The sequence below is a fragment of the Haliotis rufescens genome, unplaced genomic scaffold, assembly GCF_023055435.1.
Source record: "Haliotis rufescens isolate VD_foot unplaced genomic scaffold, xgHalRufe1.0.p SCAF_12, whole genome shotgun sequence".
Taxonomy (NCBI): Eukaryota; Metazoa; Mollusca; class Gastropoda; order Lepetellida; family Haliotidae; genus Haliotis; species Haliotis rufescens.
Genome location: NW_025963802.1, coordinates 15,945,552 through 15,973,274, shown reverse-complemented (window position 1 = coordinate 15,973,274; position 27,723 = coordinate 15,945,552). Strand labels below are relative to the sequence as shown.

The following is a 27,723-nucleotide window of genomic DNA, read 5'->3' as shown; positions in this document are numbered from 1 at the left end:
TTCATTAAAAAACATAATTTATTCGAAAAACATTATAACAATTTTTTGACATATTATGTAATGTCAAACTGACACGGCTGTGTCATATCATATCATATTGCATAATTTCATTAGGTCGGCAACCAGTTATGATTATGAACAGCACGAACGAGACGTGAGAAATGATGGGAAATACTGATGGTGAAATAAATTATGCTATTTATAATTTGATTTAGAATATAAACAGTGGAATGATTCTCACAATAAAACTGTGTTATTGATTGACGCTGTAGACAACTTTACGTATATACGATAAGTATTTCTGCATTTATCTCGTGTTTACCATAAAGGGACAGCCAACTATTATAACTGTAAGAAACCTGTAAGATATATTGACACTTGAAATATTATAGGCTTTCTCAAAAAATTATGTTAAATAGTAAGAAAAGTTAAAACGAGATTTTTTCTCATATATTCATTATTAATATTTATATTTACCAATAAAAAATAGATATCTAAAATTAATAACTATGTTAAATTTGTAAAACGTAGATGTTTATACATATATTTACAATCAATTATATAACATTGACCTTTTCAAAATATTAAATCCTTAGAAGAATATATCACACAACTTAACGAATTTGTATGTTCTTTTTACGTGTTAAAGATACTAATGCACTGCATACATGTTATTTTCTTTCACCCCTTTTTCCGTCATAAATAATAAAACACCCGGGTCACGTGTTTGATGTTGTCAGATTGTAAACACACCCAATGAACACTTTAACCTACTTTTTTTCATACCACTGGATGATAGCAAACCGATGTTATATCTTCACTGTAGTCAGATTTGAATGACACGATAGCAGTCCAATCAAATTATTCTATGATTCTAGGATCATAAGTGAGGTGAAAATATAATGCACTGGATAAACGAGGATGGACATTAAACTTGTGGGCAGTATAGCGCATATCACATAAACCTTAGATATTGCCTTCGTAAACCACAACCTCTCGCTAATAATATTCTTATGACGTTTTATTAATGCACAATCCATGCATCAATGTGAGGCTTGTAGGTAGGTATACCTGTGTACGAACGAGATATTCGACGGAAAGACAGATAAAGCAGTGACGAGCACGTACACGTACATGCACACCACTCTCGTTACACGGACGGTGGAAAAATACTTGGTACGTATTTCTAATTTTAACACGCTAGATAGTCAAACAATGTACATCTCTATCTTGACATCTGTTAAGTCGAAGTATGTTTAACTCGAAGTATGAAACTATCCCACACGGATGTGTCTATAACCATATTCCCTTGATGTTAAATGAACAATGAAACCTCCTTAATCCGGACGCCAGCGTTCCCACTAAAATCGCCCGGATTACCAAATTTGCCGATTAAACTTATACTGGTTTTATACGGGGTAATGGCAATTTGTAGACGTGTAAGCGTCGTCTGTAGTAATCGCCCGGGAATGGAGCCCGGGTTAACGAGGGTTTACTGTATACAGTGTACTACGGTTATAACTAACTCAAATGGACCACTAATTTTAGTTCGTTATAACCGTAGTTCGTTATAAGCATATATACAACATCTATACTGCAAATGACCGGGACCAAAAATGAAGTTTGTGATATCCGTCAGTTCGTTACAAGCGAGTTCGTTATAAACGCATTTTACTGTATTTGAATGTTTCTTTTGGACTCGGCTATATACACATTTAATTGACAATGAGATAAGTGAATATGCATCTAAACTAGTCAAAAAGAGTTAATGATTACCCGATTCTTTCTTCACTATTCTTCACATAAAGCCATGACCTTATTGAAACACCTGTATGTATTTGCTGTGATAACAAATCATACATATATGACGGTCCCTAAATATATGAACTGTGCATATTAATCAAATATCTTCATCGGAAACAAATTGATCACCATATATTTCATTCCCGAGCAATACGTACAGGTCTGTCCATTCAACATTGCTCAATTTTCTTGGACACATACATATTTATAATACTGTCATATGGCCAGAAATTGTAATTACGTGCAGAACACACCAAGGCACGAGCGTGGAGGTGACAAGGCATTTCAGTATACATTCTGCACATCTGAGACAGACCTTCGTAAGTACTAATATCAGTCACACAGAGTGCTGATCCCTCGGCGTTACTCGTATGTTTCCGGTGTTCCCTGTCTGACTTCGGGTGGTTCCGAAATATCACGAGCTGTCACGAAGCTAGTGGTTGATATCCGCATTTGACAGAAGCAGTACGGCTGACCATTGAAGAAAAGATCCACGTGAAACACGCCCACACACTGACGCCACGGGCACTGGATCATTCCATTAGCAACACAGGGGCGAGACAATACAGTAAACATGTAAATCACAATTTCTTATTTGGTTGATCCGTATTCTTTCTTGATGATTCATCACTCTTCAGGCATATTGAGTACATACCATTATGTATCAGTGAAGTGCCATTGTATAAGGTTTTTTGTGGATGGGTGAGACACCGACAATGATCATATGAAGTAATCACAGAATGGGGCCACCTGCAAAGGTCGCCGTGGTATCACGGGCAGTTTTTTTTTCTCACTTTTTCCAGCAGGTGCCGCTAGAAGATCACGTTACCGAACGTACACGTTTAGCGCCGCTCCCATTTCCTCTTCTGAGTTTTGACGCCGTCCGCCACACTACGAGCCATGCATATGAGGAAAATCTGAAAACAGTACGAAATGGTGTTACAGTAAACTACGGTTATAACGAACTAATTTTAATTCGTTGTAACCGTAGTTCGCAATAAGCAAATGTACGGAATATATACAGCAAATAGACAGGACCAAAAAATAGTTCGTTATATCCGTCAGTTCGTTATAAGCGTGTTCGTTATAACCGTACTTAACAGTAGTGTTCTTTCACGCCGCAGTCAGCAGTTATATCACGGCGTCAGGTGTATAATTCAGTCTGGGCAAGTGGTGTCCCCTGCCGTGACATTGCTGGAATATTGCTAAAAGCGGCGTAAAACCATACTCACTCACTCACTCACTCAGTCTGGGCAAGGCACAGTAGTGGTTGATAGCTGGAGCAATCGTTATCTTTCGGGTACGGTTGCATATAATCAGCCAGGTCAAATATTGTAGGGGCGGTCGGATAGCCTAGTGGTTAAAGCGTTGGCTCATTACGCCGAAGACCCGGGTTCGATTCCCGACATGGGTACAATGTGTGGAGCCCATTTCTGGTGTCCCCCGCCGTGATATTGCTGGAATACTGCTAAAAGCGGCGTAAAACATACTCACTCACTCACATATTGTAACACCCCTACCATCGCTAGACGACTCTGGGATACCATGGGGATCCGGGGTGGGTGGGGTGTGGGGGTTCCCCTCCCCACTTTGAAAACAAATTGTAGTATGTTGTAGACGGTAAAATTATCTGAGAGAGGGTTCTGATATTTTGGACCCCTCCCTTATAAAAATGCTTGATCCGCCCTTGTATTCTATCCCCGTGAAGACTTATGTATGACATGGATCAGTGGATTAAGCGTCTTCCCGGAGAGCGGAAGGTCGGGGGTTCAATCCCGGGTCGCTTCAAACTAAAATACGGTAAAAGATGGTACTTGTTCAAGGCATTCACTCACTCATCGAGGAGATAAAACAAAGACTGGTCGCCTCGAATGACGATACTGTGTTGGGTATTTTTGATAAAGCTGCGACATGGTATCTAAGTGGGCCAGCACGATAACACCGGCATTTTTCCGGGCTAGTTCAGGCAGACACACACTAGCGCGCACGCACACACGCACGCACGCACGTACGCCGCTGTTTTAGTGCAATAATATTTAACCGCATTTCACCTCGCCTTGGACACCATGAAATACAGAAGACAAGTGGAAACATAGTTACCTGTGGCAAGAGGACGCCGAGCATGACTCCACCTATGATGAGAGAGTGCTGGTTGATCCACGAGCCCAGCGCGTACAAACAACCATCAGTATACACCTTCGTTGTGTCCCCGGCTACTAATATTCCATTCTGTAGGGAGGAGGGAAAGTAACATGTTAGTCACGCATGGAGATCACGTCTTGTATTGAGTCTTCGTGTTAGTGAGTGAGTTTGAGGCAGATTTTTAGCAATATTCAAGCTGAGAATATTGTGCCCAATCAACAAATCCGGGTTTTCGGAATGAAAAGCGGACTACCCCTCATATATTTTGGTTTTGTGTTAGCGTCGTATTCAGCAAATATTCCGGCTACATGACGGCGGTCTGTAAATAACCAAATATGGACCAAATTTGTTTCAGAACGATAGCCCTCCAATGCTACTAGTCATTTCGAACTACCACCATTGGAAATTTACTTGTCCTCAGCACAATTTAGTTGTCTCGTGCCAGCGGACCAGCGTGAATTTAGAAGGCTGGACTATTGGCGATAAACGCATTCGTCATCACACTGCAGAAATATCACGGCGGTCTGTAAGTTATCGAACTTGGATCAGTCAAACCAACGGTCGATAATAGGCAGCGATCTACGGGTACTTTGTCACCCAAGTACTGTTGGTACACTGAAACCACCCGATCCACACTTGGGACTAAGTTGAGGCAGTCTGTGAACCTCCGCGCAGTCTGGAAACAATTTAATACACGCACCTCTATCTTCTGTACTTCCGCGCCACATAGAAGGTTCATAATTTGGTCCTGAAATTCAAATCAAAACAGAAAGATAGTCAGTACAGTGTCATGTGCAAACAGTGTTTACAAATATACAATTCAAAAGAATCTGCCATGCCATACCAAAAGACGTTATTTATGGTACTTATTGTTACCCTGCCTGGCGACCGGTATGAATGGGATAAAACCGGGACTCGTCGGGGTGGCGTCAGTATACTGTGTCTGACTGGGGTGTTCATGTTAAACTGCGGCATGCCATCTCAGTGGACTAGCACTATTCACAACAGTAATATGAAACTCATTTTAACTTTGATTACAAGTGCAATACAAAATCCGAATTAAGTTTTATTGACTTGACTTTGCATGAGTTTTTGATGTGAACCACCGGTGTTCTTTAACTTCTTTGAGAGGCATTTAGAAGTTTGAGTATGAATAAGATATATGGATGAACAACTTTATTACAATAAAGGAGCGACATTTCGGTGTAGGTTCTAACACATCGCTTTTAATTGAAAAAAGGTGTTTATGCATACATCTTATTCTTACTTCTTTTGAGTAATATATATTCAGTAATGATTTGTTCCTGGTGGAGAATTCCTCGTCACAACATGTAAAACTGAAATAGTCAGGTTACCAGCCCTTTGGATGGAAGGGTTACGCTTCACAATATAACTGAATTCGGATTTTGTATGTCACTTTGTAAAACTGTGTTTCGTCAGACATTAATACACGATTCGTCTTTTTAAAATGCATATTTTATAGGGAAAATATATTTAGCGTGTCATATATTTATTTATCATGGGATATCAGTGGTTTCCGTCTCACCGGCTTGGGTATACAGCAGGACGGCGGTACTGAACATTTCTCCGCGCTGGGGTTGTTGGCGCTGCAGTTGAAGTAGGGGTTCGCGTTCCAGTCCTTGTAGCCGGTCTCGTCGTTACTGACGCCGCAACACCCCAACTGAAACAGTCGTCATTACTTTGAATATTGATGGATTTATGGGGCCTATTGGGTTATATATCATTCTATGTGATACATTCCCTGTATATTTTATCATTCACTAACACAGCATCGAATTGAGCCCCATTTGAATAACACGCTAAAATAATCTAGTCATTTCATTTCAAACAACTTGCGATAGAAATTCAGTTAGAAGTTGCTGATAGAAATGGGAAATGGTGACGTCATCCCCCAGACGCAGATATTGTGACGAAAGAGCCCCGGATATATTTATCGTAGGAGAATGTAATTAATATAATAAGACATTTGATGATCGAGATGATATTTATTACATCTGATACAGTGAAACCCCGCTAGCCTGGACGCCACAAATTCCGGATGATATCCATTTGGAACATCTACATCTGCATGTACCCGAAGGTTTGTTTATCCTGGAATTTGTTTGCCCGGCCGGTTTTACTGTATGAACTGTGTGAATAAACGGGCTTATTAACCTGTCGGGCAAAAGAGTACACACCCATGTTTAAATGGTGGCTAAGCATAGAACACATTCACCCTCGGGTATATTTCACAAGAACGTTGCGCGGTTGACCACGTGAAGTAACCAGTGATGTATCGAACATTGACATTTCGTTGTGTCCAGGGGGACTGGCCATCAAACGCAGGGTGTCTCACCAATTTCTGGAAGTTGTCGATGAGGTTCTGCATGTCGGGGTCGTCCCTGTACTTGACGATGGCGTCCTTGAAGTCCTGCTCGGGGAACAACCCCATCTTGTCCCGAACATCCGGGGCGTAGTAGAAGATGAAGGTGATGATGGCCAGAGCCACCTGGCCCAGCAGCAGCAGACTCAGGAAGTAGTGGAACTGTGGTCATAATAATAATGAGATGACGAGTGAGTGAATATGGTTTTACGCCGCTTTTAAATATTCCAGCAATATCAAGACGGTGGACACCAGAAATGAGCTTCACATATTGTACCCATGTGGGGAATCGAACCCGGGTCTTTGGCATGACGAGCGAACGTGTTACCACAAGGCTACCCAACCGCCCCGATTGTAATGATGATGATGATGATGATGATGATGATGATGATAGAATCAAATATAATGATTCAACGCGCACTTGTCGAGTTATAGAAGCGCATGTAAAATCTTACATCCCTGGGTGCTTTGCCTCATCATGAGCGATGAAACCCTATTGATATACTGATATATACACCTTTTGGACTGTGTCACTGTGTTATTCTATTCCTATTATATACGTCATGTGACACATACATCATAATGAACAATCTCTTGCCGACTTGTTTTCGAATACCTGGGTTGTTATTTATTTCCCCCTTTATCTACTTTGTTGTTCTTTCATACAAACAAGTACAGTGTGTATTGCAAGTGTGTATGTAAATACAAGTAAACCGTGCCGGCGTAACAAAACACAGTTGGTAGTGTGATAGCCGAACTATAGGGCCATAGGAGGAAAGAGAATAAACAGGCAGCACTACAACGTTGTCTAACCGGATGTACTTAGCATCGTATGTTCAAGGTATTTCTGTATGTCATAATTTGTCAATTGGTTTCAGGGAGGTATAAATCATACATCTTTTTATAGGGATAATCATCTTTTTCATACTGATATAAACCCCAAAGGACAACAACTTTTTCATTTTTAACTCTGTATGAAGCTGAAAATGATTCACTTCTATAACGTAAAATCTAAAACTATCAGAATGACATCACCTGATATCCTTGACAAAGGCTCAGGGCCCCGTTTCACAAAGCGATTTTAGCGTTACGACTACCGTAGGTCCATGTTGAAGTATTACGATAACCGTACCACTATGGTCGCTTGAAGGAACGAGCACCTGATGTATATGTCATCATAACCTGTACCTGTCTATTTAACATTTAGGAAAATAATTACAACACAACTACTCACAATTTTAAGAAATACTGTGTTTTCCCTGAGCGAGCCCATGCAGCCGAAGAATGCGATGAAGGTCATCACTGACCCGACCAGACACAGGACGCAGGAGGGGTCGAGGAAGAAGTCGATGGCGTCAGTCACCAGTTTGTTTTTGGTGGCCAGGATGTAAGCTCCTATAGCTCCCATCCCAATCCCGACAAGCTGCAACATGGAGTGAGTGAGTGAGTGAGTGAGTGTGATTTTACGCCGCTTTTAACAGTATTTCCAGCAACATCACACGCTGCAACATTGAGAATGTTGGTGAGTTTGATTATTTTGTTCTAAACTGAGGACCAAAAGATATTTTACCTCTCAGTTGAATTTCTCATGTTTGATTTTCAATTGAAAATATCCAAATTTATCGATAATACATCCAAAAAATGAACTGAACAGGCTTAGTGAATAGTCAAAAAATACTTCTTCATTTTTTTTGAGGTATGGTATGATTCTAAACTTTTACAAATTACCGAAAACACATTTGCATAATGCACAACTGTTGATTGATTGGTATCTTAGAAACGTAGACGTCTTATCTTTGAAAATCAATTTTTAAAATGGAAGCAGGGGGGCACACAATTTACAACATTTCAAACATGGTAGGGGGCGCGTGGTTGCAAAATCATTTCTTACCCAGACTGTTTTGAAACAGTCTGTTTTTAAAACAAACTTACTCAGTCCTGCAATATTCTTTACAAACTATTGCAGGAGTGAGCGATAGACATAATCACGATTGACAATACAAAGTGTGTTTGTTTATTATTTAACGCCATACTCAGCAATATTCAAGCTTTATTGAGGTGGTCTGTAAATATTTTAGTCTGGACCAGACAACCCAGTGATTGACATCAGCGATCCAGACCACCCGATCCCGTTAGTCACCTGTTACAACAAGCATGGGTAGCTGAGCCAATTCTAACCCGGATCTTCACGGGTCGACAGAGTACCAAAGACATACATTTTACCCATTTAGGTGGTGAAGGTGTATCTGTAAGTTCATTTTGTTGACTGCACATTTGAAAGCATTGCAAAATACTCAACTCTGGTTGGCGATAATCGATATATACGGAACAAAATATGATAGGGTTCATGAATAACACTTTTATTAAGGGAGGCATTGTTCTGTAATCGTGTACAAAAAAGAATCCCCCAAAACATTCATGATCACTAACGATGTTTTGCTCAATATATTTATAATACACATGACTGTAAGTCATCCCAACAACACGTTCTGTGACAGTAAACCCAGATAACTGCGTATGAACCCAGGGAGTATTGCTAATTATGCTACTTCCTAGTCTCGCCATGTTATTTCCCATGTATACACTGTCGGAAGTGTGAGTGGCACGCGACAACTTATGATCAGACTGATAAAGGCATGTCATCTTGTCGTTACACATGCATAACGGAAATATGACGTGCGTAAACAGAGTGACGGTCTGTTAGATGGTGAGTGAGTTATTTGAACGCCCCTTTGAACAGTGGATCCACTGCCTCATACAACATACACTGCGTCATACCCTTTAATAACATACACTGCGTCATACCCTATAATAACATTCACTGCGTCATACCCTGTAATAACATACACTGCGTCATTCTCTTCAGTAACACCCCCTGCGTCATACCCTATGTTAACATACACTGCCTCATACCATTTAATAACATACACTGCCTCATACCATTTAATAACATACAGTGCCTCATACCCTATAATAACATACACTGCGTCATACCCTATAATAACATACCCTGCGTCATACCCTATGTAAACATACACTGCCTCATACCATTTAAAAACATATAGTGCCTCATACCTTATAATAACATACAGTGCCTCATACCCTATAATAACATACCCTGCATCATACCCATAATAACATACACTGCCTCATACCCTTTAATAACATACACTGCCTCATACCCTTTAATAACATACACTGCCTCATACCCTTTAATAACATACACTGCATCATACCCTATAAAAACATAGACTGCCTCATACCCTTTAATAACATACACTGCGTCATACCCTATGTTAACATACACTGCCTCATACCCTATGTTTACATACACTGCCTAATACCCTATAAAAACATACACTGCCCCATACCCTATAATAACATACACTGCCTCATACAATATGTTAACATACACTGCCTCATACAATATGTTAACATACACTGCCTCATACCCTTTAATAACATACACTGCCTCATACCCTTTAATAACATACACTGCCTCATACCCTTTAATAACATACACTGCGTCATACCCTATGTTAACATACACTGCCTCATACCCTATGTTTACATACACTGCCTAATACCCTATAAAAACATACACTGCCCCATACCCTATAATAACATACACTGCCTCATACAATATGTTAACATACACTGCCTCATACCCTTTAATAACATACACTGCCTCATACCCTATAAAAACATAGACTTCCTCATACCCTATAATAACATACACTGCCTCATACCCTATAATAACATACACTGCCTCATACAATATGTTAACATACACTGCCTCATACCCTTTAATAACATACACAGCATCATATCCTATATAAACATAGACTGCCTCATACCCTTTAATAACATACACTGCGTCATACCCTATGTTAACATACACTGCCTAATACCCTATAAAAACATACACTGCCTCATACCCTATAAAAACATACACTGCCTCATACCCTATAATTACATACACTGCCTCATACAATATGTTAACATACACTGCCTCATACCCTTTAATAACATACACTGCCTCATACCCTTTAATAACATAGACTGCCTAATACCCTATAAAAACATGGACTGCCTCATACCCTATAATAACATACACTGCCTCATACCCTATAATAGCATACACTGCCTCATACAATATGTTAACATACACTGCGTCATACCCTATATTAACATACACTGCCTCATACCCTATGTTAACATACACTGCCTCATACCCTACAATAACATACACTGCCTCATACCCTATAATAACATACACTGCCTCATACATTATGTTAACATACACTTCTTCATACCCTTTAATAACATAATCTGCCTCATACCCTTTAATAACATACACTGCCTCATACCTATAAAAAACATAGACTGCCTCATACCCTATAATAACATACACTGCCTCATACCCTATAATAACATACACTGCCTCATACCCTATAATAACATACACTGCGTCATACCCTATATTAACATACACTGCGTCTTAAGGAGCCAGTATGGCCACTTGCGTAGGAACCGGAACTACAAAGGAACTCGTCAGCTCTGTTATCCCCAAGGCGTGACAGTATCTATTTTGGATCTCTTTAGTAACACAGTAAACTAGGGAAACGTCGTGATCTATATGTCACGCAGATGTCACTCGAGACACTCACTGATCGTGACGACATTAAGGGGTCGACTTTTCACCTAGCCAGGATATTGTGTATCTCTTATCAGTTGCTGCATACTAAGAAACTTCCTGGTCTGAAATAATCGCTGGACTGTCGCTGTGTTGGTTGACATTCCTGTTAACGACATTGTTATTGAACCAGATTCAGAACGATTTGCATACTATCCTTGTCAAGTTACCAACGATACCCAACGTGTACTTCTAAGGTTACAACAGGTGATCCCAGGGGGAACCTTTCTGACTCCGACGAACGCAGTACATGCAACGTTGATATCATATTACAAGTTTAAATAATAATAATAATTCTTTAAAGAAATTTTCAAATATTAAGAATCGTCAAGTCTCTTACTTTCAGGAGGGGGTGAGTACAGACTGCTAGAGCTGTGAAGATGACAGTGGAATGTTTTATTAAATATAAGCCCTAGGCTCTGAAGGAGGGAGTATTCTGTTACGCCGATATTAGCAAGATTCCAGCAATATCACGGCGGGGACACCAGAAATGGGTTTCTCACTTTGTACCCAAAGAAATCGAACCCGGGTCTTCAGCGTGACGAGCGAACACTCTAACTACTAGCCTGTTGGAGGGTTTATCAACAGATTTTTTGTCATCGTACCCCGACAATGTTGTCAACCATTTGTTTAGCGGCCACATATTGAACAATATACAGACCATCGTGATATACACCAATGCATATTGTTGCTGGGATTTAAAGATGTTACGTAAAACAACATTCGTTCACCCCTAGCGTCAAAGAGACGGCGAGTCATGACAGAAGCAGTCATTTTGGATATCAAGGAGCCATGGGCTCCTAGTTACATTATTTGTGAGTGAGTGATTTAGGGTTAACGCTGCTTTGAACAGTATTCCAGTTCTATCACGGCGTGTCAGCTTTATGTGGGAGGAAAGCCCGAAGCGATGCAGGATTCAGGCGTTTACTACTTTGGTGAAACCCACGAGCATACCACGCACATTGCAACACGCACATTGCAACACGCACGCGCACACGCACACCACATCACCCCAAATTCCACGCCCGACAATTCATATACAGATGCGGCCTATACAGTTCGTCTAATCCTCACACGCGTTTAACCGGACCATTGTTATATAATAGTGTGGTTTAAAGGGACCCCCCTGTATGCAATGTTTAACTATTATATCGACCATAATGACGTGAACGTCTCCAGGCCACAACCCACCCTGTATGTAATGTGTCACGTGGGCTGTGTTATCAAGCAGCTGACGTGAGTCAGGAATCTAAGTCTCTTGCCGTTATCAGCCTGTCCGTCCTGATACAGATCAAACAAACCTCGATCCCATAGGTGCTGTAGAAAATAACATTGTTTTTACCTCAGCAAAGAGCATGTGTTAAGACGGTTGTACAAAGATGCAAGGAGTATAAAGTACATTCCAGTACAGTCCTTCCCATGAAGCAACTCCTGGCGTCACACCTGTCTCCATGATTGGAATTGAGATATTACCCTTACTATTTGGAAATCTGACCCGACTCTAACCCCCCCCCCCCCCCCCACACGACCTGTCCCAACTCCCTGACAAACAGCCCCGACACAACACAACCACCCAGAGTAGACCCAACCTGTCCCAACTCACTGACAAACAGCCCCGACACAACACAGCCACCCAGAGTAGACCCAACTTGTCTCAACTCACTGACAAACAACCCCGACACAACACAACCACCTAGAGTAGACCCAACTTGTCTCAACTCACTGACAAACAGCCCCGACACAACACAACCACCCAGAGTAGACACAACCTGTCCCAACTCACTGACAAACAGCCCCGACACAACACAACCACCCAAAAGACCCATCCTGTCCCAACTCACTGACAAACAGCCCCGACACAACACAACCACCCAAAAGACCAAACCTGTCCCAACTCACTGACAAACAGCCCCGACACAACACAACCACCCAAAAGACCAAACCTGTCCCAACTCACTGACAAACAGCCCCGACACAACACAACCACCCAGAGTAGACACAACCTGTCCCAACTCCCTGACAAACAGCCCCGACAAAACACAACCATCAAGTGCAGACCTCGTTTGAATTCTACAGCTTTTACGTACGTATGCCATGTATGTCGGTAATGAAAGTCTGTATTAACCTTATATCCAACAACTAGGTACTCATGTTACACTGCAACAAATGAATGCGCTCCATTAGTGTGTCACCGATTAGCACTTTGGACCTTAGTAAATACTATTTTCAATCAACTACTTATTGACATCGCGTGGTTTGTTGAAATGATTATATTACACGAGAAATCCATTATATATCATGGGTGTACTCGATCCGGGATATTAGTTACGGCTACTGTTAATCGATAAAGGTGTGATGAATGTCTAACATACTACTTCCTGCTATGAATATTGGGACTTGTAGAAACTAATTACATGTATAATGCAAGGAAGTATCTAGTCATATTACCCCTATACAAAGCACATGTTTTCTATTCAAACGCTTTGAGCATAATTCAGTAACACGTTGTCAGCTTAACGACGAAGAAAATACGTAGTATTCTGTATAGATTTTGTTCCTGGTTTAACAGCTTTAGCTATAGCACGGTGGCCTGTATATAACTGAGTGAGTGAGTGAGTTGGGTTTAACGCCGCTTTTAACAGTATTCCAGTTATATCGCGACGTGTCAGCTTAATGTGGGAGGAAAGCCCGAAGTGATGCAGGTCTTAGACGTTTACCACTACGGTAAAACCCATGAGCACGGGTATGGTGCTGACAAACCTAGGGGCGAACCGGGATTCGAACCCACAATCATAGGTTTCTGGCGTGCCAAGGGACGCAACTCTGCACAGCGAATCGCGGTGCCTTAGACGACTGGGACACCCGTGCCCCCTGTATATAACTGAGTCTTGACTAAACCAGTGATTAATATCATGAACACGCGTGGAGTTACGGATGTATGGTTCATATAATCAGGTTTGTAGGTCGAAAATATAACAATAAAAACAATCCAAAAAGTGTGGCGGGATGTTTTAAGATTTCTTTTCAAGACGTTTTAATTACATTACTTTAAATAATATATTTTATTGATAGCGACAGTATATAATACTTTTAAAGATTATGTTTTGTACTGGTCGACAGAATTACAAACACACTGATGTTTTTGTTGTACAGTTGATTTTTCACATTTTTGAAGGTCATGAACCAAGTGTTCATAAAAACGATCAGACCTTCTACATGGCCAAACTTGTTCTCGTCGCTATATGGCTGAAATAATGCCGATTTCACTTTAAATTTTATATCACTCTCTACTTTGTCATCAGCTGACAGATTGTTGACAATTACTATACTTATGGATGTCGCTACAGAGGTTAACAAACTGAGCAATCAAATCAGCCCAGAAATTGGAATGAAACCTTCAAAACCCCTGTTTGCCTATTTTCTCAAAGTGTTCTGAGATTAGTGCAAATTTATAGTTTAAAAATAAGATAAGTTCTCAAAAAGCCTTTGCATGATCGTCATTGAAGTATTGCAGACAGGTGACGGTGGCGGTTCGATGACAGTGATGTGAATGTAGGGAATAAAACCCGGCCGCCGTCGCGACAAAGATAGCACTCTGCCTACTGCACTAAACGTGTACATAACCCCGTCATCCCACCCGAATCACCAGCGTTAAACGTGTTCCCCATCACACATCTACACCGAGTAAACACGCAGAGCGACCTGAAGTCATGAATACAGCCCGGTACATGATCAGTCTGGTAAGGGCGATGTATTAATCAACATGTCGATACGTAACAGAGGACATGCGGTCATCTGATGAGGTCACGAACTGGTCACCATTCCGCTCGAAGCAATACATCAGAAGGTGACAAGGTGACTAATCAGTGATATGTCGTCACCCTAAAGATGTAATTAATGACGCATGCTCAGTGACAGGCGGTCACGACCATCTTCTGATCGTGCGTTATTAGCGATATTAACAACAGACAACCATGAACACGGAATATGAACACCTGGGAAATATTTAAGAACCTCTATTTCCAATTCATAACCTTTTATTAATCACTAACTTCTAAACAAATTTACTATTGTTCTATTGAACTAGAGATACGAATAAGTACTGACATGCGTACCCTTTCATCGAACACATGATGTCATCACTGATGTTCAATGATCCATTATATACTTTTCAAACCGCCTCCGTGGTCTAGTGGTAGAGTGTACGCCCGGGAGCGGAAGGTCCGGGGTTCGATCCCCGGCCGCGTCATACCAAAAGACGTTAAAAGGTGGTACTTGTTGTTACCCTGTCTGGTGCTCGGCATTAAGGGGATAAAACAAGGACTGGTCGGCTCGGAGTCAGTATACTGTGTCTGAGTGGGGTATTCATGTTAAACTGCGGCATGGTATCTCAGTGAGCTAGCACTATGAATCGGCATCAGTCCAGACTAGTACAAGCAGCCACACAAACACACACACGTACATGCACGTCGCTATATAAGTGCAATAATCTTGGACGCGACGTTAAACCAAATTTCACCTCACCTATATATTTTTCACTGCTACTTTGCCTGTTACGCCTAATGGAATCTGTTTCGCTGATTAATTGAGACATGTTATTCTCTGGCATTAACGTTTTATATTAATTAATATGGTAATTATTCCACGGCAACAGTTAGTTGGCTACCCTTCCCATTGCTTCGTCTGTTTCTCTTCAATGTCTGATATGACGCGGTACCCATGGTGTAGTGGTAGAGGGTCCGCCCGAAGAGTTAAAATATGGTACTTGTTGTTACCCTGTATGGCGCTCGGCACTAAGAGGCTAAAACAAGGACTGGTCGGCTCGGAGTCAGTACACTCTGTCTGAGTGGGGTATCTCAGTGGGCTAGCACTATAAATCGGCATTAGTCCGGACTAGCATAAGCAGAAACACTCACGCACACGCACACGCACACGCACACGCACACGCACACGCACACGCACACACACACATACATTGCAAGCATGGTACAATCAGCTTAATTCTACGTGCAATCATACAATCAGATTATTTCTATCATGGCAGAACATTATCATCTCAATACATGTCGTTTCAAACAAAGGAAGAAGCTTACGCCCACGAGAACAGAAATAACGAGATCCCCTCTAATTCTTGGTTTTAAGATTAAAACGGCCGTGAACTGTGCATAGACTAACGTCACAGCTTATCTTTAAAGTGCGTTACTGCAGCTGGTGTTTGACCAGCTCATATCCTTGAACCCTCTGTTGAGTGAACATGTGACGTCAGTGGTTAGATCCGGGAGTTGGGACCGACGCTCCCTGTTAGCCAGTCCCATGTGTGACAGTTTTCCACATTCGTATGCACGATTTGTTGTCTTGTCCTTGTGTTAATCTTAGACGGCAAACATTACACACTGGTAGGGTTTTTTATTTCCTTTTGATAACATGGTGTCATTCAGAATATGCTCAGGCTCTAGATTAAGAAGCGTCACAGTCATGTATGCTCGTTGGTTATATTACCAGCTAGCCCCGTCAGTTTTCTAAGAAGGTGAAAGCGGCCAGTTATTGTCCAACAGAAGGTGGAAGGAGTTAGTTATTGTCCAACAAAAGGTGGAAGCAGTCAGTTATTTTCCAATAGAAGGTGGAAGCAGCCAGTTATTGTCCAACAGAAGGTGGAAGCAGTCAGTTGTTGTCCAACAGAAAGTGGAAGCAGTCAGTTATTGTAACACAGAAGGTGGAAGCAGTCAGATACTGTCCAACAGAAGGTGGAAGAAGCCACTTATGGTCCAACAGAAGGTGGCAGCAGTCACTTATTGTCCAACAAAAGGTGGAAGCAGTCACTTATTGTCCAACAGAAGGTGGCAGCAGTCAGTTATTGTCCAACAGAAGGTGGAAGCAGTCAGTTATTGTCCAACAGAAGGTGGAAGCAGTCAGTTATTGTAGCACAAAAGGTGGAAGCAGTCAGATATTGTCCAACAGAAGGTGGCAGCAGTCAGTTATTGTCCAACAGAAGGTGGAAGCAGTCAGTTATTGTCCAACAGAAGGTGGAAGCAGTCAGTTATTGTAGCACAAAAGGTGGAAGCAGTTAGTTATTGTCCAACAGAAGGTGGCAGCAGTCAGTTATTGTCCAACAGAAGGTGGAAGCAGTCAGTTATTGTCCAACAGAAGGTGAAAGAAGTCAGTTATTGTCCAACAGAAGGTGGAAGCAGTTGAGAACAGTCAGTTACCGTACTACCAAAAGGGTCGAAGACAGCTATAGTTCAACGGAAATTTGATAAAATTTAGCTACCGTGAAACAGGAGGTGGAAGGTCAGGTACTGTCAAAACCAGAAGGTGGGCGACGTCAACTTAGTCAAAACGAGGTCGTAATCAGTCAGATACTTCATAAAAAAGATGGACATGGAGATGTTCATCGTAAAGGATCCGTAATCAGCGAGGTACTGTCAAACAGAAGACGGAGGCAGTCGGCTACAGTTACTGAAACATCACAATGCATCGCACAATTGCTGATGCCGAATGGTCCCCCACCCGCTAGGTATAACTCCTTAGACTCGTACCCCCGGGGGTCGCAAATTCACGTGAACACGCAGCTGACACATGTCAATCACAGATCACCAATCAAACACAGTGGGTAAACAATTGCCCTGTTATCGTCGACGGGCTGAAATTGATACATGTTGTTGTTGTGATGGAAATTCTGGTCAGGGCAATAGAAACTGAAACTGATCCCCTTGTCGGCGATAATTATACATAAATAGCTGACTCTGGCCTGACTAAAGATTCAATATTTAGCCGTTTGTTTACTAACATACACAATTAATATGCACAGGCAAGTGATAGTGATTATGTTACAGCAATACGATCGTCGTTCAAGTTCCTTAATGAGGCACTATCCTTTGAGGCTCTATCCTACATTACAGCGCGCTCGACAGGTTACAGTGGGACATAACTTCACGAACATTGACGCACCATGCACTGCATCAGTGTTTTATATAGTGACAATCTCATCTAAAAAACCTTCATCCAAAGTCTGCCATACAGGCCCTGAAACAAATACAATACAAACCCATGCAAGTCTATAATACACGTAGTTGATAACTAATTGAGTCTCGGGGCTCCTTTTTTAATCATATTTTATTGAGATAATTTATCAAATATTTTCATTTTGAGACTCGGTGTTAGGCTAGTGCAGCTAAGTCTACCCCAGTCTGTCTTTCTTTCTATATCCTTCTATAGATACATCATCTTCGGTTGACTGATTCTCCATGTTTCGGAACATTTATTCAACGTTCCAATGTTCAAGCTGGGTTAGGGGAACTCTTAATAAATACGGCGTTAAACAACAAACAAACAAATAAAGAGGGGACGCAATGTCACAAACGACACATCGTTTTTTTATTTTCGACACAGATAAACAAAATGAAAAGAAGAAGCGTCAAGGAGTCAATTATAATTAAAACCTGCAGTAAAAAACACCCCCGCTATTAAATGTCGTCATCATTTTTCTCTTACATCTTACGTATGTTTTATATATCAACATTTCACATAAGATTATCTGTTGACAAGAATTCTCCTGCTTGGGTCAGAACACATCCTCTCCAATATTGCCACGGCCGATGACGTACATAAAACACACATGTCGACTTTTTACTGTCAATAGTCGCCTGATTTATTGGTAGTGACGCCAAGTTCACACGGGCTGACGACATGTCTACGACCTAAGATATTACCAAATGAGGAACTAGCGCCACCTGTCGGCCCAAGGAAGACTGGTGATGCGTATCGCTACGTTTATTGATCGGTTCAAACTAAGTTTGTTCGAATTGACGATCAATGACATCATCATAAAACAAATATAAAATCATTTTGATGCGATAAGCTATTGCTGCAGGGAACGCGTACTTTGGATATACAGTTTACCTAGCAATGACCTCTGTATCATTTCTTCTATTTATTTGAAAAATGCTGCAGCACGAACTGTGCCTTAGTTTTTTAAATCAAATTTGAGATAAGGAAGAGACTTTATGGTTTTTATTATGAGGAGAACAACTTTTCGGGGTAAATACTTACTCTTACATCAGGTGAATAAATGCTTTGAAGTAGAGAACATATATATATATATGTATTGCTAATCACATTTCAACGCCAATTAACTGTTGGCTTCCCTTGTTTTCATTTCTGTTGTTGTTGTTGTTGTTGTTGTTGTTGTTGTTGTTGTTTTCATTACATATATGTGTATTGTTTCATAGCATTTATTCATAGCATGTTTTCACCTGGCGAATAAGTATATACTCCAAAATGATGTGTTCCTCATAATAAAGAAGTTGACATCCATAAATTCTGGTTCTAATTACTGATGCAACCAGCCATAATGAGTGTTGTTTTAACGGGTGTGCGTTTTGGAAGGTCTACGTTTTGGGAAGATACCATCTCAGCGTTACGATAATGTTCAGCCGACATCCAGTCGTTTGAGGCCACGCTTTTCGTTTTGCAATGCAAAGTGCCTTTGCAAACAGTATCATCTACTTCATACCCAACATGTGTCGCGCCTAAGACCTACATCACTTTGGGTCTTCCTCCTTGCGATATAGCTGAAACCAAAAGCGGCCTTAAACCTTAATTCACTCACTCTTCAGGCAATATTATGTGACCATAGTTGATCAATTTTGAAAACGAGAACCAGAATTGTTTTCTACTACGAAACTGCTATATAATACCCAGGGAAGTTCAAAAACACCCTAATCTTTCATATTCCAATAGTTAACCCGTCATTGCATGAAATCTCAAGACATGGGAAAGAATCGGATGTTCTTTAGCTTCTTGTGAGTAGGATAATTGCTCAGTGTTAGGAGTATTTGAAAACTGGGGCGTATGAAGATATTTGTTCATTTTAGGCATAGAACTAAAAATGTTGACCCCAGAAAATCGACCAAATTTACAGTGTCATTCAGTTACGACGCAGGTGCAAAAAGATTGCATTTGGCCTTTAAATGTCTGAACACTCTGGTCGAATGTCACGTGGACATGAAAGACACTCTACCTGTGCCCTCCCTAGTATGTGAACGTGAGATAGACCTGGACTGGAGATGTTTACCTGGCGTGTGCCCCTCAAAGACTCCCCTCGGCTGGCAGGGAAATGCCGGGTAACCCCGCCTAGAAGTTAGAGAGCTCGCTTCGTCTTGTAAACGACAGCGCACATCGCCACTTAAACACAAGCCTGGTCTATTTACCTAGGAAATAGCATGTACTGTATGCGTGTAAAGTATAACCGATTTTAACGCCGGGTAGACCGAGAGGTTACAGGTGGAAATATTTGACAGTCTGTCATACAGATATATATACACTCGTGGTTTTTAGTGAGCTCATTGTAAAAAATAGAGAGGGCTGCACCATGAGATCGTCGAAGCACCTAGATCTACTTTAGAGCTGTACTCTGAGCCTTCGTTACAGAGACAGTGAAATGGTTTTGTTTTATGCCGCTGTGAGTAATATTGTTATATTACAGCGTTCCAGTTTAATGAGGTAGACTGCACCATTCAGCGTGGAGAGCGTGGATATGTTGGGCAAAAGAAAGTATACACTTGAAAATTGGATTTGACAAAATATGACACATGTTACCGAAACTAGACAGAAAACATTCGCCGAAACACTGCAAACCCGAAGTTCCAAAACACAGCTGTGATGTCCGTTTCAAAATACATCACCTTCGAATAACCATTTCTTGTTTTATTTTCAGCCACCATCAAACACGGATGTATACTTTCATTACCGCTTGACAAAAAACAATAAATGCCGTTTTTCGTACTTGTAATGATAATCATGTTCGATTCAAACAAAACAATATGAGACGATGTGATAACAACCATTTTTTGCAAATGCTTTTAAACGACTTCTGTGCATCTAAAGAATCTCTGCATAAATGACGGCAACTGTGGGAATGTAACTCGTGTTTGTGACGAAGTACTCATCTATTGAATGTGTAGCTATTTGGAAAACTGCGATCGCCTTATGACTGCCTTGAAGAAGCCATTTCCCTCGTGGAAGGTTGGCAGATTGTTGTCAGGTTATAGTTATACACGACTCTGTCTGTCTGTACTAATGCCGATTTTATAGTGCTAGCCCACTGAGATGCAATGCCGCAGTTTAACATGAATACCCCTCAGGCACAGCATACTGACTTCTAACCTACCAGTCGTTGTTTCATTCCCTTAATGCCGAGCGCCAGGCAGGGTAACAACAAGTACCATCTTATTTTGGTATGACGCGGCCGGGGATCAAACCCCGAACCTTCCACTCTCCGGACGGACGCTCTACCACAAGACCACGGAGGGGGTCTCGAGGGTCGAAGGGCTTTTCCGGAGCGTTCCTTTATTTTACCCATGAGTATAACGTTCTTCTAAGAGATGATTTGATGAAAACAATTTCTTGCATCTATCGGCAATATAAGCAATTATATTACACAATGACGGTATTCATTAGACGCAGAATATTAATTTAATACATCACCCCTTCTGTGATGTCAGGCGTTAGTTCAAAGTGACCCGCGGATGCAGTCTAGTAAACCAGGCGCCCCAGATGCAGCGGCTAATCCCTGTCTCGTCCCACACATAGGCCAACCCGCTTGCCTAGTGACGTAACGGTGCATCGACTGGTGATAGCACTCCTCCACCACTCAACAAGCCTCCAGATGCATACCGCCTAAACCATAGTTTTTCCCTGACGTCAAGTCACTGTAATGCTATTGCCCTAACTGAAGCATGTTTATTTTTCCCACAGATTATCCCATCTCACTAGGGCTCCTTATTAATTTTAATGCAGCTGCTTGTTTCTATAAAAAAAATATTTTCTAGAGAGTATGCGTCCATTCTCTTCACGAAGACACATGTTTTTTGCTGATTATTATTATATTTTCCGTATGTGTTACTGTGACATGAACCCTGCAATTCTTTTAGGGGGCACGGGTGGCCCAGTCGTCTAAGGCGCCGCGATTCGCTGTGCAGAGTCGCGTCCGTTGGGCACGCCAGAAACCTATGATTGTGGGTTCGAATCCCGGTTCGCCCCGATTATGTTTCTAGGTTTGTCAGCACCATACCCGTGCTCATTTCAAGTGGTAAGCGTCTGAGACCTGCATCACTTCGGGCTTTCCTCCCACATTAAGCTGACACGCCGCGATATAACTGGAATAATGTTAAAAGCGGCGTTAAATCCAACTCACTCACAACAATTCTTATATATTCGTTCAAGGGTTAGTATGACCGTGATGTACCAGCCTTGGGCGACTGTGAGGGATTCGGGTGTCATTATTTTATTAATTCTTAAAGAAATTGTATTGTTATTGTGTACACGTTATTTTTTTTTATCTGTTGTCTTCATTATGTAGCTTCACATTGTTGTCAATAGTATGATGGTGGGGGAAGCAAGAACGGACCTTGTACCGCCCTCACCGCGTCTCAATCACACAGGTCACCAGGTACAGCACTGGAAGGAAATAATGCCGGAACACGATTCACTAGTTTCTCTAGTTTACGTGACTATCACATTAAACAACTCGATTTGAAGGCAATCGTGACCCTGATGTATGTGTATACCAAATTGTATACATGTACTCATAACATCTGTTCTTAAAATCGTCCTACATGCGGAGGGATTGGTAGGTGTGCAGTGTAGTCACGCAATATCACTCCGCCGCCGTTCAACTTCCGTCCGAGGTGTATGAAGGTAAGAAAATAAGCCGAGTGTCCCACAGTGTCTACATGTGGAGAATCAGAGTCCACGACGTGACGAGAGAACGCTTAATACTCCATCACCCACCGCCCTACTATCTTGCGTATTTTTTTCTGTTGTATTCCAGTGTGAGCATTGTAACCTTTATATCGTGGTAAGCTTGTCAATACTAGCACCTGTTCCAAACGAACTAGTGGTCGATGGTGTGAGCAGCCTCTCCTATAGGGTATGGTGATCAGACTGAGGATGATAATGAACATACGATACAGCCAGGAGACACGCAGATCACATGACATCGGGTGTTTTTTAGAAAATGGCCTGTTCCCCGAAACAGTTAGTGGTGTCTGGATGCTACTGTGACGTGATACAGCTTAGATAACGTCTGACGGGCGTGTAACAGGAGTGAACAGATTCTGCTCCAATGAACACCGTCGCTAAATATTCATATCAGTGAACTCGTTATACATCCGACTTCTGCGCATGCCCGGAAGGGCTACAGCCAAGGTCTGACCTATCAGCTAAGGCGGAATGCGAACCTAACTTACATGTAACTTTGTTTGTTTGTTGTTCAACGCCGCGCTCAACAATTTTCCAGCTATACGGCGGCGGTCTGTAAATAATCGTGTCTTGATAATCCAGTGAGTGACAGCATGAGCATCGACCAACGCATTTGAGATACGATGACATGCATCAACCAAGTCAGCGAGCCTGACAACCCGATCCCGTTAGTCGTCTCATACGACAAGCCATAGTCCTTTAATAGACAGATGAATTAGTTTGAAAATATACACACAGTACCAACGTCAGATGGAAATCCGTTATCCGCACAGTCAACGCTATATAACCTTTGCATTGATCTACTTTTAGCCTATAAAAATGCGAGTATTTTTTCGTCGGGATGGCCGCTGTCAAGTAAAGGATGTAAAATACTTTTCCTGATTTTATGGATGCAACTACAAATCCAGCAACAAAATGTTCGAGGTGAAAAAAATACCAATATCTCAAAACGCAAAAACCGAAGCTCTACTAACCGTCTATGTAATATAATTTGGAATGTATAATTAAATAAGTCGATGTATTATACCTACAAAGATCATGAAACAAATATACACAAAATAACCCACGCAAGTCTATACAAGTGGCAAGTCTCGATTACTGCAATATCTGGGCTCCCTTATATTATATTTTATTAAGATAATTTAACTTTTTTGCCTGTAAGATATGTTCATGTCAGAGACAGTTTGTTTTGTTTTTATTTTAAGGGGAATTTCGAGAAGAAAAAAAACGCTTCAAGCTTTTCACACAGATAGATCCTAAGTATACTTAATCACCTTATTCTCTTACTATTCACCGTATTCCCTTGTAACAAATACAATACGCACTAGAAACGGAATTATTTATTTGTTACACAATCGATTTTTGTTTGAATCAATGAAATTGTGTCAACTGATCGCAAAGGCATTGTGTAGTCCCAGCGACGAGGATTAGTCATGTGGAAATGACATGGGCTGTCTGTCTGTCAGCGGGAACAGGTGTCAAACCCTTTCCTTCAACCAGCTGTGAAATTGACATTTACATAATAAAACGCCAGGTGACAGCTACCGTGCATACCGTGACACACACGGAACATGCAATATTTACCTCGCGATAAACAATACGGGAGCTTTTCATGTATTTCCTCATGAAGGAATATTTCTTCCTCTTTATCAACACCTGGCATTCATTATCTATTTATTTAGATGGTAAAACAGTGTCTTTGATTAAGAAATATTTAAAACTTTCGGTGTTTATAAACATCTACAAGGATAATCCTAGCAGAATATTCCAGCAAAATCACGGCGGGTGACACCAGATTTGGGATTCACACATGATCTGATTTCATGTGTGAGTGATTGTTGTTTTATACCTACCGGCTCATGTCCAGTTATACCTACCGGCTCATGTCCAGTTATACCTACCGGCTCATGTCCAGTTATACCTACCGGCTCATGTCCAGTTATACCACCGAGTCTTCTTACATAATAACCCACCTGGGACGGGTAAACTCGTGCTTGATAGCATTGAAACCTTCATTAAATAGTCGGTTGTTATAAGCACATGATATTAGAGACATACCCTGAACTGATACAATGCGCTGAGCGATCGGGATTATCATTATCTGTTAGATTGACAAATATCACCACATTTGAGTTGATACACAAACAGAAAGGTGTGATAGAATAAACTGAATTAAAAAAGAAAGTACACACACATGTTTGATGTTGGCTAAAAATGAAACAAAAAAGAAAAGGTTATTCGACAGTGATTTATATGATACAGGTAGCACTGTTGTGTTTTTTTATCTTAAAAATTTATAATGCAGTGTTTCGATTTCGATATAGTTTTGATTATTTTCGTAATATCGGTCAAATCTAATTTTCAAATGTGTACTTTCTTTTGCCCGTTCCTTTACTTGATATTGCTGTCCATGCCATTTTGGACAGTGTCTAATCTCCCTTTAAATGCCACTGATAAGACCCAGCGTAATAAATATGATAGTATCATTAGAGATTTATGGGTAGTATAAAAATATTATTATTAATAACGATGACAATAGCTTTCACGAATTACGTCATCCTATGCTAATCTGTGCACCAACAACGGGAATCTACGTCTTCTCTCCAGTTGTCAACATCCGACAACGTGGCCAACCTCTGACCTTACACTCGGATGAACCTTGACTACAAAGATATGCTCACCAAACATTACAAGGCAAAATGTTAACGAATTTAAAATGTGTGTTATCATGTAACCCCGACAGAGCTTTTGTCGCGTAATACCGACAGAGCTTATGTATGTGTTTGTTTTTAATTAGATGTAGATTTCAAATATAAAAAAGTACATACCTCGCAGGCAAAATTCCAGAAGAACAAAATATATTTTGTAACAAACGGAACTGCACTTCGATCCCTCCTCCTCCGTCGACCCCTTTCTATCACCTCCTGGAGAACCATGTCGATATCGGTAGTTATCGCCCGGTGATATATACAACTGACAATGTTCTATCACTGTGTGGTATCCATGTATATAACACTCATGTAAATATCATGTATATTTCATTCCTGTGTTAATCCATATCGACTGAATGAGAATCCAGAGATGGTATTTAGCTTGTATAACGGTGCACCGTGGTGATATTCCCGCACTGACTGTCAGTCGTTCTGTTCTGCCGACAGGTGATAAGAGACACAGGCTGATAACAGGTCGCAGGCTAAGGGTCAGGGGTCGTTGTGACTTGCGACTAGACTTGCTACGGGCTTTATGGTGATAGTGTTGTTTCTGTCTAAATAAGTACAACTCATGGCGGCGCCACTCGGCTTTTGACAGCTACACTCCACCAGTTTGTGCAATGAATGTTTTTTGTGTAACCTTCCTTTGATGTGTCGCATGTATACATACACAGTGTTAATTGCAAAATAAACTCTTGGTCAAATAAACGGTGTATGGTTGTATTCGTTTCTCTGTCTCAAAAACAAATAGTTTCATATCACTGGCGAGACTTAGTTCACCATCTAGACTGGTTTTGGTTAAGTTAAAACCAAGTATTCTCCAGTTGTCTTGACTGGGGAATAAACACATCATTTTTATCCTTTTTTTGTATTTGTTACTGGGCATTATATTTTCAATTCGTTATCGCGTTGAGTTCTTAATTGTTCGTGTATGCAATCGTATTGCGATGGATCTATAAAAATGTTATAAGTGCTGTCTGGCTGTCCATGCTTCGATATCTCGAAGTTACAACACAGTCCTACAGAGTTGCGTCCCTTGAGCTGATGGGATTCGCAGATCGTTGGTTCGAATTCCAAATTTCATTTTTGTAACAGATTCTAACGTTTAGGACACACCATGTGTGTCGGAACGCGGATGGCCCAGCTGTCTAAGGCGCCGCAACTTGCCATATAGAGTTGCGTCCCTTAGGCACGCTAGATTACTGTGGGTTCGAATCCCGGTTCGCTCCGAAGATGTTGCCAGGTTGTCAGCGCAATACCCGCACTCGTCGGTTTCACCAAAGTGGTAAACGTCTGAAGCCTGCGTCACTTCTGGCTTAATCCCTCATTAAGCTAACTGAAATAGTGTTAAAAGCGGCGTTAAACCAAATTCCCACTTACTCATAGAATATTAGATTCTCTGTGGAAGGTGGGTTTGGCCATCATAGCTTCTGAATCCGTCGCGTCATACTTCTAACAAAAGAGGGCATGGCTAAAAGAGACCACGTGTTACATTAGAATCAACTTTATTCTTATAAATTTGAAACCTCCTAAAAATGACATTTTAAAATAAATCCTCACTCAATACCTTTTCAGTTTTAAAATATATTTTTGTCACCGTCCTATTTATTGTTAAAATGGCGTGAAACACCACTCACTCTTTAAGCTAAAAACATCTGATTATAAAGCAACATAGTCTAAGCTCAATATATACACGCAAAGAAGACTGCTAGCAAGTCTAGGGGGGAGTGACTTCGGTCATGTGACCCAGGTCCGTTTTGCCCGTGTCATCTAATGTCATTCTGTCTGTGAGGGCGCACACTCGCACCTGTGATTAACTTTTCACCTGTAATAAGAAAACACGGAGCACGCTTTCTCTCCATTGTCTCTACCGTCACGCATTGTGGAGATTAATGAAATTGACCTGGGAGAGGCCAGTCAGTAATCTACATGACAGTATTTGTAAGTTGCGTCGTCTCTTATCAGCGTCCTAGATACTGTGACTAACACAGTCCGTTATATTTAGTTTGTTTCGCTGTGAACTTGGATGACTTGGATGGCGCGTGACTCTCCATCACGATACTGGGGTGGATTGTTACTTTGTATCCACGTTAAAATCTCTGTGTTAGTAGAACTTTTTTTATCAACTGCCACTTAAAAAACGGAAATCAAGAGTTTAAGGGGTAATAAGATCAGAAGTCTATGAAATGAAAGTATTTTATGAAAAAAAGGTAAATCATCTTTTGATA

At 41.1% G+C, this 27,723-nt stretch overlaps 1 protein-coding gene across 1 annotated transcript; it reads right to left on the bottom strand.

Moving 5' to 3' along the window:
• LOC124146073 (tetraspanin-33-like) lies at nt 1-25,957 on the bottom strand. The gene is made up of 7 exons (XM_046516139.2): nt 25,613-25,957; nt 7,563-7,751; nt 6,302-6,490; nt 5,492-5,626; nt 4,646-4,693; nt 3,904-4,032; nt 1-2,720 (listed from the first exon to the last, which is right to left on the bottom strand). Exons 1-7 carry the CDS (start codon nt 25,718-25,720, stop codon nt 2,646-2,648), a joined length of 873 nt encoding a protein of 290 aa, XP_046372095.1. The 5' UTR covers nt 25,721-25,957; the 3' UTR covers nt 1-2,645.
• Nucleotides 25,958-27,723: the final 1,766 nt, after the last annotated feature.

Bases quoted from the DNA above. Each gene is read 5' to 3' on its own strand.
- LOC124146073 (XM_046516139.2), bottom strand. From the start codon at position 25,720: ATGGTTCTCCAGGAGGTGATAGAAAGGGGTCGACGGAGGAGGAGGGAT. The intron at 5,627-6,301 runs GTGAGACACCCT...CGACTGTTTCAG, and splicing joins TCGACAACTTCCAGAAATTG to TTGGGGTGTTGCGGCGTCAG. The intron at 4,033-4,645 runs GTGCGTGTATTA...TCCTCCCTACAG, and splicing joins CGGAAGTACAGAAGATAGAG to AATGGAATATTAGTAGCCGG.